The sequence below is a fragment of the Trichomycterus rosablanca genome, chromosome 2 (assembly GCF_030014385.1).
Source record: "Trichomycterus rosablanca isolate fTriRos1 chromosome 2, fTriRos1.hap1, whole genome shotgun sequence".
Lineage (NCBI taxonomy): Eukaryota > Metazoa > Chordata > Actinopteri > Siluriformes > Trichomycteridae > Trichomycterus > Trichomycterus rosablanca.
Window position 1 is genome coordinate 46,365,982 of NC_085989.1, and position 19,300 is coordinate 46,385,281.

Sequence of the window (19,300 nt, forward strand, 5' to 3'; positions counted from 1 at the left end):
AATTGAAATCACGACTCGCTTCTTCTCAGAAATCACATCATATCTCACTGACAGATTTGCTAGGTTGGCTCTGTTATGAAAACGAAAGGTGAAACGATCACCTCTGGGCGTGTTCCGAACGCACCCATGAGTCCTACATAGGGCACTAAGTAAAGTGTAAATAAATGCCACATGAATCGCACTATGTAGTGTTATATGTAGTAAGCGTGGAGGAATTTGGGACGCGGCCCGTGAGTTTCTGCATTGCAGCCCGGTTGTATCCAGAGCCATGGCGACTCCCAGTTCAAACAGCAGCTCTTCCTCCTCCTCCAGCTTCAACAGCAGCAGCATTGCTCAGAGCCAACACACCGCGACCATGAGCAGCATGCAGGGTAAGGAAGACATTCATAAATAAATAAATATAATATTGTTAACCTCGTATGTATGTATATGTGTGTAGGATATGGATTGTTTTAGCTTGTTGCTATGCTAACAGCAGTCAGCTGGATGACAGCAACGGTTATTGTTATATTTTCATAAGAATGTCAACAATAATTGTTATAATGTGTAATGTTTGAACATCACTGTCAGCAATAATATGAGTAATTGAATTTAAATGTTTTATTATTTCTTTGGTTGCACCTGTTAAAACGGTGAACGCTGATTTATGAGTCAACGGTTAGCTGAGGATGCTAGCTAGTCTGTAAGGGTTTTATATAGGGCACGTATTTTATAACACTCTTGGGATTTCAGTGATTTCTGCATTTTTTTGTTCTTTGACTGAATGATTGTAGTACATAAACATAAATCTGTTAATTTTTTAATTGTGGGTTGTCTGCAAAAAATGGTGCATTGCTTTTAAATCCTTGTTAGTGATTGATATTGACTTCAATTGACTACTCTGTGCCTATTTAAATAGGGCTAGTTTGACTGCAGCCTTAACCGCTCTGCACACACCTCAGAAAGCAGGTCCTAGATAATTACAATTCAGAAATGGAGGCATTTCCAAGCAGCTTGGAAGTCTCAAGATCCCCTGTGTGAATAATCATTTGTAAAAACACAGTACATGGAACAGTGGTCTCTTGGCCAAGGTCAAAAAATAGATAAATAGATAGATACTTTATTTATCCCGAGGGAAATTATTGGCCTCCAGTAGTTTAACAAGCAAAAGAAGAGAAACTAATACAAATAAAGTAACTAATGGGTGTAGCGAATGTACAACGTGCATATATACAATGTACAGTATATAAAAAAAAAAAAAAAAAGAAAGATATGTTCAAATTGTGCATCTGGCCTAATAATAATAATAATACAAATAATCGTTTAAATATAGAAATAAAGATATAATTGTAGTTATAAATATATACAATATATTAATATATTGGTTATGGGTATATTTATAGACAATATGACCAATAATATACATTGTCTATTATAAACTGCTTAAAATATAATAAATATAACATTAGATATAGATATGAATCAGTATAATTGTGGTAATATACAGATAATGACAATAATAATAATATATGTAGATAATAATAATATAGGTCATAACAGATATATACAGTGTATCACAAAAGTGAGTACACCCCTCACATTTCTGCAGATATTTAAGTATATCTTTTCATGGGACAACACTGACAAAATGACACTTTGACACAATGAAAAGTAGTTTGTGTGCAGCTTATATAACAGTGTAAATTTATTCTTCCCTCAAAATAACTCAATATACAGCCATTAATGTCTAAACCACCGGCAACAAAAGTGAGTACACCCCTAAGAGACTACACCCCTAAATGTCCAAATTGAGCACTGCTTGTCATTTTCCCTCCAAAATGTCATGTGATTTGTTAGTGTTACTAGGTCTCAGGTTTGCATAGGGAGCAGGTGTGTTCAATTTAGTAGTACAGCTCTCACACTCTCTCATATTGGTCACTGAAAGTTCCAACATGGCACCTCATGGCAAAGAACTCTCTGAGGATCATAAAAGACGAATTGTTGCGCTACATGAAGATGGCCAAGGCTACAAGAAGATTGCCAACACCCTGAAACTGAGCTGCAGCACAGTGGCCAAGATCATCCAGCTTTTTAAAAGAGCAGGGTCCACTCAGAACAGACCTCGCGTTGGTCGTCCAAAGAAGCTGAGTGCACGTGCTCAGCGTCACATCCAACTGCTGTCTTTGAAAGATAGGCGCAGGAGTGCTGTCAGCATTGCTGCAGAGATTGAAAAGGTGGGGGGTCAGCCTGTCAGTGCTCAGACCATACGCCGCACACTACATCAAATTGGTCTGCATGGCTGTCACCCCAGAAGGAAGCCTCTTCTGAAGTCTCTACACAAGAAAGCCCGCAAACAGTTTGCTGAAGACATGTCAACAAAGGACATGGATTACTGGAACCATGTCCTATGGTCTGATGAGACCAAGATTAATTTGTTTGGTTCAGATGGTCTCAAGCATGTGTGGCGGCAATCAGGTGAGAAGTACAAAGATAAGTGTGTCATGCCTACAGTCAAGCATGGTGGTGGGAATGCCATGGTCTGGGGCTGCATGAGTGCAGCAGGTGTTGGGGAGTTACATTTCATTGAGGGACACATGAACTCCAATATGTACTGTGAAATACTGAAGCAGAGCATGATCCCCTCCCTCCGGAAACTGGGTCGCAGGGCAGTGTTCCAGCATGATAATGACCCCAAACACACCTCTAAGACGACCACTGCTTTATTGAAGAGGCTGAGGGTAAAGGTGATGGACTGGCCAAGCATGTCTCCAGACCTAAACCTAATAGAACATCTTTGGGGCATCCTCAAGCGGAAGGTGGAGGAGCGCAAAGTCTCGAATATCCGCCAGCTCCGTGATGTCGTCATGGAGGAGTGGAAAAGCATTCCAGTGGCAACCTGTGAAGCTCTGGTAAACTCCATGCCCAGGAGAGTTAAGGCAGTTCTGGGAAATAATGGTGGCCACACAAAATATTGACACTTCAGGAACTTTCACTAAGGGGTGTACTCACTTTTGTTGCCGGTGGTTTAGACATTAATGGCTGTATATTGAGTTATTTTGAGGGAAGAATAAATTTACACCGTTATATAAGCTGCACACAGACTACTTTTCATTGTGTCAAAGTGTCATTTTGTCAGTGTTGTCCCATGAAAAGATATACTTAAATATCTGCAGAAATGTGAGGGGTGTACTCACTTTTGTGATACACTGTACATATAGGTATGAATACAAGAATTAAAACCCATGCTTTCACTATACACCATAGTAAAGGGTAAAAGGGTAAAGTTAAAGGGTCAAGCAGGTGTACTTCAAGAACCTCACACACACACACACATACCCAAACAAATCTAGATCTGCACAGAATTCAAATATGCTGGAACACAATTATTAGTTAGTCCTTAGATAGTTAAGCAAGCCTGATAAGACCCTGAGGTGTCGTACCAGAAAGAAGGCCCTGCTTCAATATGAGATGCAACTGGGTGGGGTGTTTCAGCAGCTCAGTGACCCAAAACACACCTGACCTGAACCCTGTTGAGAATTTTTGGACTGTCCTGATAGTCCAAGTCAAGTCCAGTCCTGACCAAGAAAGTTGGATTGAATTCAGTCAATTTTGCCAAAGAGTGGTCAAAGATCCAACCAGAATTGTGCCAGAAGCTTCTTGATGGCTATTAAAAGCAGGTAATTTAGTGTCGGCAGAGCAAAAAGACAAACAATCAAATATGAAGCTGCTGTATGTATATTTCTGAGCCTTTAGATTCAGCACAAAATCCACAATACATTTATGAAAGAAAGTATGTCTTTAATAACTTAACAACAGTAAAGGAACAGCGGCAGGAATCATGAAATCCCAAGATTTCTTAACTCCCAGACCAAATGATCTATTTTAGTATTAAACTGTTTTACTATAATACAACCCTCACAACAAACTACATGTATTATAAATTCTGGAAATGTTAATGCACAAATGCTTAAGCTTTTTAACTCCTTTACTTTTCCTTGATTCCTTTGGGCTTTTTAAGAAAGCATTAACTTCAGGCAGAATTTCCAGTTGTCTTCAACCTTATTATAGGTAGGTGGTATCTTAGTGGTTAAGGTACTGGATTAGTGATCAGCAGGTTAAAATCTGGATAAAATCTGCTAATGTTATCAAGAAAATTGAAATTTTGCTAAGCAAGAAGCATTTTGGAAACAATTGGTGGCTGCGATTGCCAACAGTATGTCTGAAGAACAAAATCAGAATCAGATTTATTGGCCAAGTATGTGGATACACACAAGGAATTTGGTTCCGGCTGATGGTATCTGTCTAGTATAATACAGTATACAAGCAATGTACAAGTTGCAGACGATACACAAGAAAAATTACATTAAACACAAAATATGCAAACTATAAGACTATATACAGACAATTAGCAGCTTGTGGAATATTTAATTTGAAAATAAAAGTAACAGCATGTAGGGTGAGTACTACAATATTTAGTCAATTGCAGCAGGTGAATATTGTCACGCTCAAGTCTGTGTTGTCAGTCATTTATTTATTTAGGGGCAACATCTACCAAAAGCAACACCTTTACCATAATTACTGTTAAGATTTTTTGTCACTTTTAAGTGCATCAGTTATGGTCAGTAAAGTCAAATTTATTTGTTTAGCTTTTTTTTTTTACAATATACATTGTCTCCAAGCAGCTTTACAGCTTTTCAAAACCCCCTGATGATCAAGCAGCAGTGGCAGGAAAAACTCCCCAAATATTACAAGGAAGAAATCTTAAGAGGAACCAGATAATATAATATAATATTGTTTTGTATAATATTGTTTTCTTTACTTTTCACTTTTAAAACAACCTTGCTGTATGTATTGGCCACAGCAAAGAAGCAGATCACAGCGATCAGCATTCTGCGTATTTATTTTTGCTTTTTTTCCCCTTTATCTCTCAATCGAGTCATTTCCAATTTAGATTAGATTAGATAAAACTTTGTCATTACACGTGTACAAGTACAAGGCAACAAAATGCAGTTTAGTATCTAACCAGAAGTGCAATAAGTAGCAAGTGCAGGATGTACAATATCTACAATATACATTATTTACAGGATATGGGCAGTGGTATAAACAAGATATACAGGTGAATATATTATTGAATGTACTATAAACATGATGTATAGATGGGAGTGCTATAGACAAAATATACAGATTAAGTTTAAGGTGCTATGCAGATTAAGGTGATTCAGATTAAGGTGCTATAAACATAATAGACAGATGTATACGGTATATGTGGAAATTATGAACAAATGGGATATGTACAAATGATATATTATATTAAGCAGAAAAAGGTTTGTAGTGCAGCCTTTACCAAGAGGAGAAATGTGGGGGGTTAACGGGGGACAGAGTTCAGTAAGGAGATAGCTCTGGGGAAAAAGCTGTTCCTCAGTTCCTGATAGTGAACCCGCTGCTGCTTGCACAGTCTCTGATCCTTATTGCACTACCAACTGTTTGTGAGGTTCTTGCACAAAATGTCTGGTTTTCTCAGGCTTACCACGGCCGACCTAGCTCAGTCAGCCACTGTCTGTCTTGTGCAACGACTATCTGGTTATGTCAGTAGAAAGGGGAAATGGATTTTGTAATTGGGAATTTGGAAAACGCAAGTACGTTTAACAGACGTTGTTTTTAATTTGCTTGCAAAACATTTTTTCCTTTGCTGCACTTTTAACCCAAGAGAGTTTTGAGAAGTAATTACTGTTCTGTCTGGGTTTACTTTCCCAGCTGTCAGTGTTACATTTTTAAACAAGCAAGTGGTTGCTATCTTTCAGATATAAGGGTTTTGATGATATGCATAGGGTAGAAATCATCGGATGCTCTGTGGTGCAGCTATAAATCACTCTAGCCCATTAATGCAAAGATCTAGGGTTCAGGTCTCAGTGGTGCCATCAACCGACCGGGTGTCTACACAAACATGTTTGACTGTGTCTGGGGTGGGGGGTAGCCGAACAGCCACACACACAGTTACCCCAGTTACCCAAATAATGCATTTCTTAATCTGCACCGTCATTCATTAACCGCATTTATGAGCGCTCGGGTGGCACAGCGGTAAAGTACGCTAACCCACTACAGCTGAGATCTGGGATCCGGGATTCGAATCACGGCTGTGTTTGATCAGGCGTCTATGCGGACACGATTGGCTATGTCTGGGGTGCAGGATGACCAAACAGCCTGGTCATAGGAAGGTTCACTTGTCAGTGCACTCTCAGTTTGTGTCAGGAAGGGTAAACGCCAAGTCAGGTTTGAAGAACCCGAATGATCCAAAGTGGCCAGTCATGTCCGTGTAGGCTCCCGGTATGTCGATAGCAGAGCTGATATTACATTGTTACATAAAAGTTACTGTGTTATTTTTGTTTTCTTTTGAATATTTGTTCTCACCGCTTCTGTGTTTCTTTTCTTTTTATACAAAATAAATCCACTGACCTTTTTCTTACATCGACCAGTGCCCCGTTTCTACAGGGAGGCGTAAACCAGAAGCTCAGTAGAGACGATTATTAGTATAAAATAAAGCGTTTTTAATAAAATAATTTTCCATAGCGCTTGATTGCACAATGTCCCAGCTTTTCTGGAAATAGGGTTTGTAGCTGTAAAATACCTGAAGGTAACGTCAGTGTTTATTAAATTTTTTTGGACAATCCCAAATCAGAAAAAGTTGGGACAGTATGGACAAAGCAAATAATAAAAAAACCACAGTTTTTCTAACATTTACTTTGACCTTTATTTGATTGCAGACAGGATGAACCTGAGATATTTCATGTTTTATCTGCTCAACTTCATTTCATTTATTAGAAACATCAACACATGCAACACATTCCAAAAAAGTTGGGACAGTAAAGCATTTGCCACTTTGTAATGTTGCCGTTCCTTTTCACCACACTTAAAAGACGTTTTGGCACCGAGGAGACCAAGGGATTTAGTGTTTCAGCTTTTATTTTGTCTCGTTTTTCCTGCAAACACGTCTTAAGATGTGCAACAGTTTGGGGTCGTTGTTGTTGCATTTTTCCTTTCAGAATACTCCACACATTCTGTATTGGGGACAGATCAGGACTGCAGGCAGACCAGTCCAGTACCCGTACCCTCTTCTTCTGCAGCCATGCCTTTGTAATGTGTGCAGCGTGTGGTTTTGCATCGTCTTGTTGAAAAATGCTGGACGTCCCTGGAAAAGACGACGTCTTGAAGGCAGCACATGTTGCTCTAAGATCTCAATGTACTTTTCTCCATTAATGCTGCATCACAAAAGTGTTAATGACCTTTGCCAAGGGCATGACAGACCCTGGCTTTTGGACTTGTTACTGATAACAGTCTGGATGGTCCTTTTCATCTTTGGTCCGGAGCACACGGCGTCCATTTTTTCCAAAAAAGACCTGGAATGCTGATTCATCTGACCACAATACACGTTTCCACTGTGTGATGGTCCATCCTAGATGCCTCAGAGTCCAGAGAAGTCGACGCTGCTTCTGGACATGGTTAACATAAGGCTTCTTTTTTGCACAGTAAAGTTTTAAGTGGTATTTGTGCATGTAACTCTGTATTGTAGTGCCTGACAAAGGTTTGATAAAGTAATCCCTCACCCATGTGGTTATATCAGCTATTGTTGAGTGGCGTTCAGTTTAAGCTTGCGCCCTTGGCCTTTACGCACTGAAATTCCTCCCGATTCCTTGAATGGTTTAATGATATTATGCACTGTAGAGGAGAAATATGCAAATCCCTTCCATTCTTACTTTGAGCTTCATTGTTTTTAAACATTTCAATAATTTTCTCACACATTTGTAAACTGGAGATTCTCTGATCATCTTTGCTCATCAATGACTTTTTTGGAATCGCATCATTATTTAGTTTTTTCACCTCATTACTAGCCCTAAATTGCCCATGTCCCAACTTTTTTGGAATGTGTTGCAGACCTGAAATGCAGGAATGGATGTTTATTAATAAATGAAATGAAGTTGAGCAGATAAAACATGAAATATCTCAGGTTCATGCTGTTCAAATAAAAGTTAAAGTAAATGTAAGGAACACTGCATTTTTATTTTATTTGCATTTTCCATACTGTCCCAACTTTTTCTGATTTGGGGTTGTAAGTAATTTGCATGTAATATGTTTTTATTTATCCCTGATAGTGAATGCCACTTAATGGCACTTCGGGGTCATGACACCCTAGTTATGTGAGCAGTACAGTGATTTTTAAAGCTGTGTAGTGTGATGAACTTTTATAATCATTATAATTATAATAACGAGGCACTCATTTATTTTCTATCACATGTAGTTTGCACTTGATCATTTGTTAAGTCTGATGTTTCTGTATAAATGTGGTTTAATGTTTGGATGTGTAACCTTTTCACCCAGTGATAAAATTTCTCTCCCATAACGTCTTTTTTCTTCTCACTTTTGATCCTTAATGCTTCCCTGATCCATTTGACTTCAAACCATGGTGAGACCCTGCACACTGCCCTCAACACACACACACACACACACACACTGCAGGATTGTAATTGCATTGTTGACTACTTGTACAATTGTGTATTCAGGTTTAATTTCTAATCCTACGTTCAGACCGGCAGTGATTTTTCGCCTCTTGTCGCCCAGTGTTTACATCAGAAGCATCATCATCACCTGTCAGCATTTGGTTGCCATGATTTAACTGACGCCAAGCAAAAAAAAAAGCAAATGGCATGACCGCACAGCGTACTTTACTGACTGGTATCTACAGAGCATATAGGAAAAACAATTAATCACAAATTAGATTCCTTTACATGAAAAAATGAAAATCCTGGAGGGAAAACGTCGTCATTGTTTGCCCCCCGTCCTGTTGCTGGAAATCGCAGCTCTGATTGAAAATGTTTGACAGCTGGTCTTTTTGTCGTGTCACATCTCTGCTGGTCTGAACATAGGGTAAAGCTGGGTAATTATAAAGAGATCTCCACTAGACAGCAGAAACGCTGCTATAATCTTATTACAGTCAAGAAAGGGGTCAGGTGGCATCCCAAAAGCATAATTAGCAGGGTAGGTTAAGTGCATTTGACATGAACCTGTTAAGGTGAGTATTATGTGGTTTGGGATGTAGCATTACCAAATTAAGGTACATATCATATACAGTAGACCCTTGAGTTACGAACGGTTTACCATACGAATATTTCGGGTTACGAACGATCTTTTTCAACTTAACGTACGAACAAATTTCGGATTACAAACAGAAATTCGCAAAACACAACAAGTTGACTCCAACTGTCTCTCTCTCTATATACAGTGAGCGAACTTTTGGACAGCGGATGGTGTTTTTCCGGTGTTTTCTTTATATTTTGTAAAATTAAATATTAAAATGTCCCCAAAGAAGGTGCAGAGAGTAGTGTAGTGGTGAGAAAAGTAAAAAATTGTTTGTTGTGTCGTATAATTACTCCTGCCAGTAGCTGTCACTGTGTATCAGACAGAGGGGACAGTGAGTGAGAGAGAAGAAGGAAATCGGCTCAGTAAAGTATTCTTTCTTTCATGCAATTACACCTACAAAATAAACACTATTGAAATAAAGAAAGAAATAATAGAGAAATATGAGAGTTATTGTTGTTTCTGGTAGATACATTTTATAAAAAAAGAAGGAAATGTATTATGGTGTATAGTACAGCACACGTACTGTACTGAAATGTGATGTGTGTTTTATGTACAGTACTACTGTGTATTGTTGTTTATTATTGTTTATTGCAGTAATGTCTTTTATAATTTAAGATTTAAGGGAAAATTACATTATTGTATTTATAGCAAAAAAGAGCATTTAAGACATTAGAAAGGTTAGGTAAGGGGGGGTTTGGGAGGTCTGGCACGGATTAATTCTATTTACTTTATTTCTTATGAGAAAAATAGGTTTAACTAACAAACATTTTGACTTATGAAGAGCCCTTTGGAACCAATTAAATTCGTAAGTCAAGGGTCCACTGTATAATTGTGTATATATACAAATTGCTCAGACTGTATACTGTCACAGTGCTGTAAGTCGCTGTGGATAAAAGCGTCTGCTAAATACCGAAAATGTAAATGTATATATTCTAACATATATATTAGGGTAGATATTCTAACATTTCATATATAAGGATATATATTCTAACATGAAATATAGTATAGCTGATTTGAGAACTAAGCGTTTTGTTTGGGAAACACATTGCATTGTGGGATTTACACAATATTAAGATCAACAACAATCATTTATAAGAATCAGCAATCTGTGAACAGCAAGTATAATCTCTGCCTTACTGTCTAGTTTCTTTGTGTCTTCCTCTTTTTTGCCTCTAAGATTGTCTCCCTGCATGCAAGTGAATAGTACTGATTGTGTGTGTGTGTGTGAGAGAGAGAGAGTGTGTAGCATAATTTTATTTCTGTATTAGAAATGTATTGCACATGTAGATCAGATACAGACGTACATATGGAACTGTAATATTTTTGCATCATGACAGCACGACTGTAGACACAGATTCAGTGTTATTGGTTGTATAACCGGTGTAAAGAAGCTATATGTGTTTAAACTGCAGGATTTAAGTGGCACTACTAAGTGAAACGTCCTCCAGGATCCAACCAATCTTTCCGAAATTGCCAGGATGTGCAGTTTTCTCCACAGCGCTGTTTTCTTTATCTTAAAAATACTTCTATGAACACACTCGATTTACAAGAGCGGCAAAGACTTGCTTTTCCCCAAACAGGTTTTGTTAAAGTTTAGTTAATGTTTTTAATTGTTAATGTTTAGATTGAACAGGTCTGAGAGTGATCATACCTGGGTGTCAGTTGCCAATAGGGGCAATTAATTTTTCCCCTTTCACACATCGTTGGTATTTCCTTTAATTTTTTTCTGATAATAAAAGTAGTAGCATCAGTTCTTGCTGAGTAAATAATACAATTAAAAGTATTAAGCAGTGGACGCTCAGGTGGTGCAGTGGGAAAAACGCACGCTGGAACCAGAGCTGGGATCTCAAATACATCGTATCGAATCTCAGCTCTGCCTGCCGGCTTAGGCTGAGCGGCCACATGATCAACGATTGGCCTGTTGTTCAGATGTGCGGGACTAAGATGGATGGGGTCTCTCTCTCATGACTGGTGCAATTACGACCTCTGCTGGCTGATTGGTGGCGCCTGCACAGAGATGAGAAAAGAGTGCTCTCAGGGTGTGTCCCTCCGTACACAATGCTGAGCTGCACTGCACTCGTCAAAGTGTAGGTGATTAGATGCATAAGGCATGCTGCCCACGTGTCGGAGGGGGCGTGGGTTAGCTTCGTTCTCCTCAATCAGAGCAGGGATCGGCAGTGGTGGAGAGGAAGCATGATGCAATCGGGCAATTGGATGTGCTGAAAAAGGGGAGAAAATTCATAAAGAAAATATAAAAAAAAGAAAGAAAAAGTATTAAGCAGTGATGCTGACCAATCAGATCACAGACTGAATCATGTGCAGCTGGATCATCAGCAAAGTCTGTTTTTTTAAATAAACTGATTACACTGTGCATGTAAACACAGTCAGTGTTTGACAGACCTGTCGTCCCATAAACCTGTGTGTGCTGTTTTTCTCATCAGCAGGATTTCACATTAATCTTTCTGGAGCAGCCAAAAGTAAGAGACCCCACCTCGTTACTATTCAATCACGCCTGGTGTTTGAGCTGAGCTGCACTGGGCCCTTGTGCTGGTCTCGGGTGTGTTCTGTCACTGGTGCATTTGTGGCTGCTGGTGGTGGTGGTGGTTTTAATATGAGGGTGTCTGAAGGCCTTTCCGACCGCATGCTAGCCCAGCTTGGGCCGAATTACTGAAATATCTATTCAGTCGTTTCCGTTCTGGTCTAATGCATCAACTGTTTTAATGAAGCTTTGCAATATGTGTTTTAATTCCCAATTTGCTTTATAAGGATAAGATGTTTGTTTATTTATTAGGATTTTAACGTCATGTTCTACACTTGGTTACATTCATGACAGGAACGGTAGTTACTCATTACTCATCACTTGGACATCACACGGACAATTTAGTGTCTCCAGTTAACCTCACTTGCATGTCTTTGGACTGTGGGAGGAAACCGGAGCACGCGGAGGAAACCCACTCAGACACTGGGAGAACATGCAAACTCCACACAGAAAAATTCGATTGATCAGGTCGCTCAGGTGGCGCAGCGGTAAAAAGACGCGCTGCAACCAGGGCTGGATTCTGAGTACGTGGAATCGAATCCAGCTTTGCTTCACCGGTTCGAAGCTGAGTGGCTATATGAGCAACGATTGGCTCATATGGGGGGTGGGACAAAGAACCGGATGTGGGTCTCTCTCTGTCAGAATGCGATTACGTTTTCTGCCGGCTGATTAGAGGCACTTGAACAAGAGATGAGGGAGGGTGCCTTTAGGGCGTGTCTCTCCGCATGCAACGCTAGGTGGCGCCAAACTCATCGATGTGTGGGTGGCAAAGATGCATCTGGCTGCTGCTCGTGTTTCGGAGGGGATATGGGTTAGTTTCGATCTCCTCTGTCAGGGCGGGGTTCGGCATGGACAGAGAGGAAGCACGATGCAAATTGAATAACTGGATGCGCTAAAAAGGGGGAGAAAAAGGAAAAAAAAAAATTAGATTGATCAACACAGGAGCGTGGCATTTCCCTCTTTGCTTCCAGTCTAGTCATTTTCAACTTCCAAATACAGTTCCTCTGCCGTTTGCACCACTCCCACGATGGCCGTGGTGAACCACAGACTAGCACTCGTCCCTTCAACATGTGTCCAATCGGCGTCTGCTTCTTTACACCAGCCAGCAGTGGATTCTCACAGAGTGGAATCATGTAAGGAAGGTCGTCCAGCACTGTGGCTCGGTGGGTAGCACTGTCACCTCACAGCAAGAAGGTCCTGGGTTTGATTCCCAGGTGGAGCGGTCTGGGTCCTTTCTGTGTAAAGTTTGCATGTTCTCTGTGGGTTTCCTGCGGGAGCTCCGGTGAGGTGAACTGGAGATACAAAATTGTCCATGACATTAAACTTTAACTGATGTACCTTGTATCACCAGTAACTCTGTCATGTCATGAATGTAAAAGTGTGTAAAACATGACGTTAAAATCCTAATAAAATAATATAAATAAATAAATAAATAAATAAAAAAGGAGAGGCACACTATGCCTTATATGTTCCTCCACTATTTTGTGTCGGCACCTTGACCCGACAACCGAGGTTGCAGTTGCAGTGACAATGAGGAAAAATGGATCTGACAATTTCCTCCTCAGACCTCATCTATTTCCACCTTTACCTCATCAAACTCTGCTTACCCTTGTGCAAATGGAAATGGACAATAGCACATTTGTTCTGGATTTGGATGCGCTCCATACTGTACTGTACGGAACCGTGCAATGGAAAAGCCACCTGTACAGGCCTACAGCTTAGAGCTTCTGTTGGCCTCATGCTCAAACGAAACCCATTCCTTCCTTCTGTTGGTGCTAAAATCGATCATAACTTCAACAACACTGTTTATGATCAGAATAAGACAGTGGTAGCCTAGTGGGTAGAGCTTTGTGCTATCAATTGAAAGGTTGAGAGTTCAAATCCCAGCTCTGCTATGCAGCCACTGTTGGGCCCTTGAGCAAGGTCCTTAATCCTCTCGGCTCTAGGGGCACTGTACAATGGCTGACCCTGTGCCCTGACCCCAGCTTCCAAACAAGCTGGGATATGCGAAAAAAAAAAAAGATTTTGATGGTACTGTCGACCTGCATTTGTATACACTGATCAGCCATACCATTAAAACCACCTCCTTGTTTCTACACTCACCGTCTATTTTATCAGCTCCACTTACCATATAGAAGCACTTTGTAGTTCTACATTTACTGACTGTAGTCCATCTGTTTCCCTACATACTTTTTAACCTGCTTTCACCCTGTTCTTCAATGGTCAGGACCACCACAGAGCAGGTATTATTTAGGTGGTGGATGATTCTCAGCACTGCAGTGACACTGACATGGTGGTGGTGTGTTAGTGTGTGTTGTGCTGGTATGAGTGGATCAGACACAGCAGCACTGGTGGAGTTTTTAAATACCGTGTCCACTCACTGTCCACTTTATTAGACACTCCTAACTAGTTAGTCCACCTTGTAGATGTAAAGTCAAAGACGATCGTCAGACGATCGCTCATCTATTGCTGCTGTTTGAGTCGGTCATCTTCTAGACCTTCATCAGTCATCACAGAATGCTGCTTACAGGTTGCTGTTGGCAGCATTATTTTGGTTGGTGGATTATTCTCAGTCCAGCAGTGACAGTGAGGTGTTTAAAAACTCCAGCAGCGCTGCTGTGTCTTATCCACTCATACCAGCACAACACACACTAACACACCACCACCATGTCAGTGTCATTGCAGTGCTGAGAATGATCCACCACCTAAATAATACCTGCTCTGTGGTGGTCCTGTGGGGGTCCTGACCATTGAAGAACAGCATGAAAGGAGGCTAACAAAGCATGCAGGGAAACACATGAACTACAGTTAGTAATTGTAGAACTGCAAAGTGCTCCTATATGGTAAGCGGAGCTGATAAAGTGGACAGTGAGTATAGAAACAAGGAGGTGGTTTTAATGTTATGGCTGATTGGTGTATATAACAAATAAAGGCATTTTATTTTCTTCTCTTCTAAAACACGGGAACGTTAGTTCAGTTTATTAGCACCGCGGATGAAAGTCCTGCACCGGTTCTGTTGGGTGTTTCCTCACACACGGCTTGTTACTAACCACCAGGCTTTGCAGCACCTTGGGGTTCTCTCTACCTTCTTTAACCTTTGGGACTTGTCGTGTCTTGTCTTGGAGCAGAGCATGCAGAAGCAGAAAACCTTTTGGCATGAGCAACATCAGAACTTGTCAGGACAGGGAGGTTTTGCATGAGGGCTGGAAGGCCAGGCTCATTTCCACCGAAATCGCATTCTTGTGGCGTCTCAGCCGGGAAAGAGCAAACAAAACCACATTCTTCTGCTCATAGATGGGATCTTTCAGCTGTTCTTGAACTATGTTGGCTGGTCTGTCGTAGTTCTTGGATTCCCTCGGTCCCATCCAAGCAATACACATTGCGACCTGTGAATTTCAGGGACGGGTTTGAGACTTTTTGTATTTGTTTAGCATGTTTGAAATGACTGAGCAATATTTTGTGCACTGTACAATGATTGGGTGGAAAAACCAGGCTGTCATCTTCATTTCTTCTGAATATAATCGAAACCAAAGCCTGAAGTTCGGATTTGTTGGATTTTTTTATAATAATAATAATAATGGGTTACTTTTGCCTTAATCATAGATTTCCAAGCAATTGAGGTTTCAGAACCGCCACATCTCTAATGAAGATTTAATTGGACTTGCAGAGCTACAGCTATGGATTTGTTATGTCTATACATGTAGTATGAATGCCAAATTTGGCAGTTCGTATATTAAAACTCTTGCTGATGTTAGTGTGATTATTACTGGGACATGATGCAAAATATCCACGTCATTCCACACAGATCCAAGCTTCACAGGGTCTGAAAACCTAGTGAGCTGCCTACTGCCTACCTGATCAGCTGCCTCAGTAGAGATAATTCTAATACGACATCAAACTCATAAGGCAGATTATTTAGACGCACTACTTAGACATAGATTACGGTGATTACGTCATCACAGTTTTAGCATATTAAGCTAACACAGTTATTGTTCAGGCTCATCAATGACAGGTTAATCGTTTTGGTTGCTCTGCATTGGTCCGCCATATTTAAAAATTTTTGTGAGTAAATTTGTGCCGCACGGAATTCTGGGATTGCCTTCACGACTAAGGAATCGTCGGACACTCCCTCATTATTCAGTCAGATTATCACTTAGAATCAAATCGCCTCAGGAGGAGCATTTTAAGGTATCTGAGGAATTTAGACATGCCCTCTTCTCAGGAGTGTAAGATGTGAGATACATCCATATAGAGAGATCACTAGGTTCTCAGACAGACCCTTTGTTTGTGACTAATATGTCATAGTTCCATCATACATAAATAAAAGTTCTCCTGTTCGGATAAGAACTGCAGCACTAACTCTAAATGAGTTTGTAAACAGAACTGGTGCATCAGCACTGAGGGTGAGTCTCAAATCAGCAGTCTGAACTCTCACTCTGTAGCACTCAGACAAATCAAATGTCAGCTGCTGGAAATACGTGGAAATGAGTTAATGTACTGGACTAGTAATCAGAAGGTTGCCGGTTCAAGCCCCACCACAGCCAAGTTGCTGCCGTTGGGCCCCTCAGCGAAAATGACACAAATGTAAATGTCATCTTATTTAATACAGTATATGAGCAGAACCCACGTTCAGAAAGAAATTGGTAGTTAACGTAAAGTACTTCGGCAGCTGTCAACTCATGAGCACAAAATTCTTTGCATTTTCCCCAGTTTTTTCCCCAATCTATTCATATCCAATTACCCAGTTGCATTTTGCTTCCTCTACTGCTGCAGACCGCCATTCCTGACGTGTCTATCACATGCCCCCTCCCACACGTGTGCAGTGGCCAACCGCTTCTTTTCACCTGCACGAAACAAATTCGTATGGATATCTGTCACGCAGTGATTTCCGTTATCCCCCGTTTTCCGTTTTTGTGCAGGCGCCCTCGATCAGCCAGCGGCAGCAGTTATTAAGATCAAAAAATGTGTTATTTTGGTGACTAAGTTAAGTGTGTGTGTGTGTGTGTGTGTGTGTGTGTGTGTGTGTTTGTAAAAGCATTGTGTTTTTCTCTTCTGGTTGGGTGTGCATGGCTTTCCTGAGCATCTCCAGATCCAGAATCCAGAATATTCCTCATAGAAAAAAAACATTTCTGATCTTTCTCTCTCTCTCTCTATGTGTGACATTTATGTGGTGTATGTGTGTGTAATCTGATGTCCATGTGCTTCCTCTTCTTCAGGTAAACGTAAAGCACTGAAGTTAAATTTTGCCAACCCTTCGATCAAACCCACCACAAGAATCGGCTTCAATACCGCAGGGCCGCCCTTCCAAAACCCCCACATGTGAGTACACCTTCCTAACCTTGATCTAGATCTGTTCACTATGTGAATACAGCCAGTTTAGAACCTGCTTATATCATGTGAAGATGGTTATTACACATCCCAGCTATGTGATTAAAATCAGACTGTTCTAGACTGTTGATTGTGTGATGTGAGGGTCATTACTGAGTTATGGGATTTTAATAACTGTTCTAAAGCTTGTGAAATAAATATGGTATTTATGCTATATGAAATACAGCTTTCCAAAATACCAGGTGTGTGTTCTAATACAGCCCTTTTAGGCCCCACTTATGTTCTGTGACAAACAGCTTTTCTAGGTCTCAGTAGTGTCATATGAGTATTAATTAATAAGAATAAAAGTGTTCTAGAATTTGTGTATGCAGTATGCAGTGTGAATATGGCCTTTCTAGAATGCCGGGATGCCAATTTCAACTCTTCTGGGAAGGCTTTCCACAAGGTTTAGGAGTGTGTTTATGGAAATCTTTGACCGTTCTTCCAGAAGCGCATTTGTGAGGTCAGACACTAATGTTGGACGAGAAGGCCTGGCTCACAGTCTCCGCTCTAATTCATCCCAAAGATGTTCTATCGGGTTGAGGTCAGGACTCTGTGCAGGCCAGTCAAGTTCTTCCACACCAAACTCGCTCATCCGTGTCTTTATGGACCTTGCTTTGTGCACTGGTGCGCAGTCATGTTGGAACAGGAAGGGGCCATCCCCAAACTATTCCCACAAAGTTGGGAGCATGAAATTGTCCAAAATCTCTTGGTATGCTGAAGCATTAAGAGTTCCTTTCACTGGAACTAAGGGGCAGAGCCCAACTCCTGAAAAACAACCCCACACCATAATCCCCCTCCACCAAACTTTACACTCGGCACAATGCAGTCAGACGAGTACCGTTCTCCTGGCAACCGCCAAACCCAGACTCGTCCATCAGATTGCCAGATGGAGAAGCGTGATTCGTCACTCCAGAGAACACGTCTCCACTGCTCTAGAGCCCAGTGGCGGTGTGCTTTACACCACTGCATCCGACGCTTTGCATTGCGCTTGGTGATGTAAGGTTTGGATGCAGCTGCTCGGCCATGGAAACCCATTCCATGAAGCTCTCTACACACTGTTCTTGAGCTAATCTGAAGGCCACATGAAGTTTGGAGGTCTGTAGCGATTGACTCTAGGGAAAGTTGGCAACCTCTGCGCACTATGTGCCTCAGCATCCCCTGACCCCACTCTGTCATTTTACGTGGGCACAGTTTGTGTTTGTAGAAGCAGTCTGCATGCCTAGGTGCTTGGTTTTATACACCTGTGGCCATGGAAGTGATTGGAACACCAGAATTCAATGATTTGGATGGCTGAGTGAATACTTTTGGCAATGTAGTGTATGTGATGTGAATAATGCGTGGTCTAGAACCCAGATAAGGGATGGGAATACAATTTGTAAATGCAGTCGTTATAAAAACACTTAATTCATGTGAATCTAGAACCAGCCACGCACTGCTCTCCATTATTCACCACCTAGCTCGTGCAAGCTCCTCGACCAGCCAGCAGAGGCCGCAGTTGCAGCAGCAATGAGAAACTCCATTTAACTTTTTCCTGCCCAATTGTGTCTGTATGGGCGCCTGGCTGGCTGATTGCAGACTTGAGATCTCGTATCTCAGCAATTTTGAGCTGTTGTGACTGTTTTGCCACATGCGTGCCCTAGTACACTTGTTGTACTTGTACAGAATAGAGCTATTTGTATTATTAATAGGGCAGTTGTAGCCTAGCGGTTAGGGTACTTGACTAGTAATCGAAAGGTCACTGGTTCAAGCCCCACCACTGCCAGGTTGCCACTGTTGGACCCTTGAACAAGGTCCTTAACCCTCAATTGCTCAGACTGTATACTGTCACAGTACTGTAAGTCGCTTTGTATAAAAGCGTCGGCTAAATGCAGAAAATGTAAAATGTGAATTTCAGTATTTGTTTCTTTGAGGTAAACATGTGATATAATAATGCTATAGTACTTCCAGAACTTATTTTCGTGAGTACAGTTATTTTACAACTGGTGTGTGTGTGCTTTCAGAGAGCGGTTACGCACACACAGCATCGAGTCCTCTGGAAAGCTGAAGATTTCTCCAGAGCAGCTTTGTGACTTCACGGCAGAAGATCTAAAGGACCTGGGGGAGATTGGGCGAGGGGCTTATGGCTCCGTCAACAAGATGGCTCACAAACCCAGTGGGAAAATCATGGCTGTAAAGGTAACGTTCTACTGTAATGTATATTGAGAACACTTTATTAGGTTCAGCTACCTTGTACTTTGATGTGTGTGTGTGTTTATATTTATGCATATGTGTGTGTGTACA

General features: G+C 41.0%; 1 protein-coding gene across 2 annotated transcripts in view; it reads left to right on the plus strand.

Annotated features, from left to right (window-relative positions):
- The first annotated feature begins 263 nt into the window (after nucleotides 1-263).
- Nucleotides 264-19,300, plus strand: part of map2k4a (mitogen-activated protein kinase kinase 4a) — a 34,931-nt gene continuing 15,894 nt past the window's right edge. Inside the window, exons 1-3 of one of the 2 annotated variants that reach the window (XM_063016505.1) lie at nucleotides 264-371; nucleotides 16,867-16,969; nucleotides 19,021-19,195. In XM_063016505.1, coding sequence (XP_062872575.1) covers nucleotides 269-371; nucleotides 16,867-16,969; nucleotides 19,021-19,195 — 381 coding nt within the window. In that variant the 5' untranslated portion in view covers nucleotides 264-268. The remainder of the gene's footprint in view (nucleotides 372-16,866; nucleotides 16,970-19,020; nucleotides 19,196-19,300) is intronic. The other variant, XM_063016512.1, reaches the window with a different exon arrangement.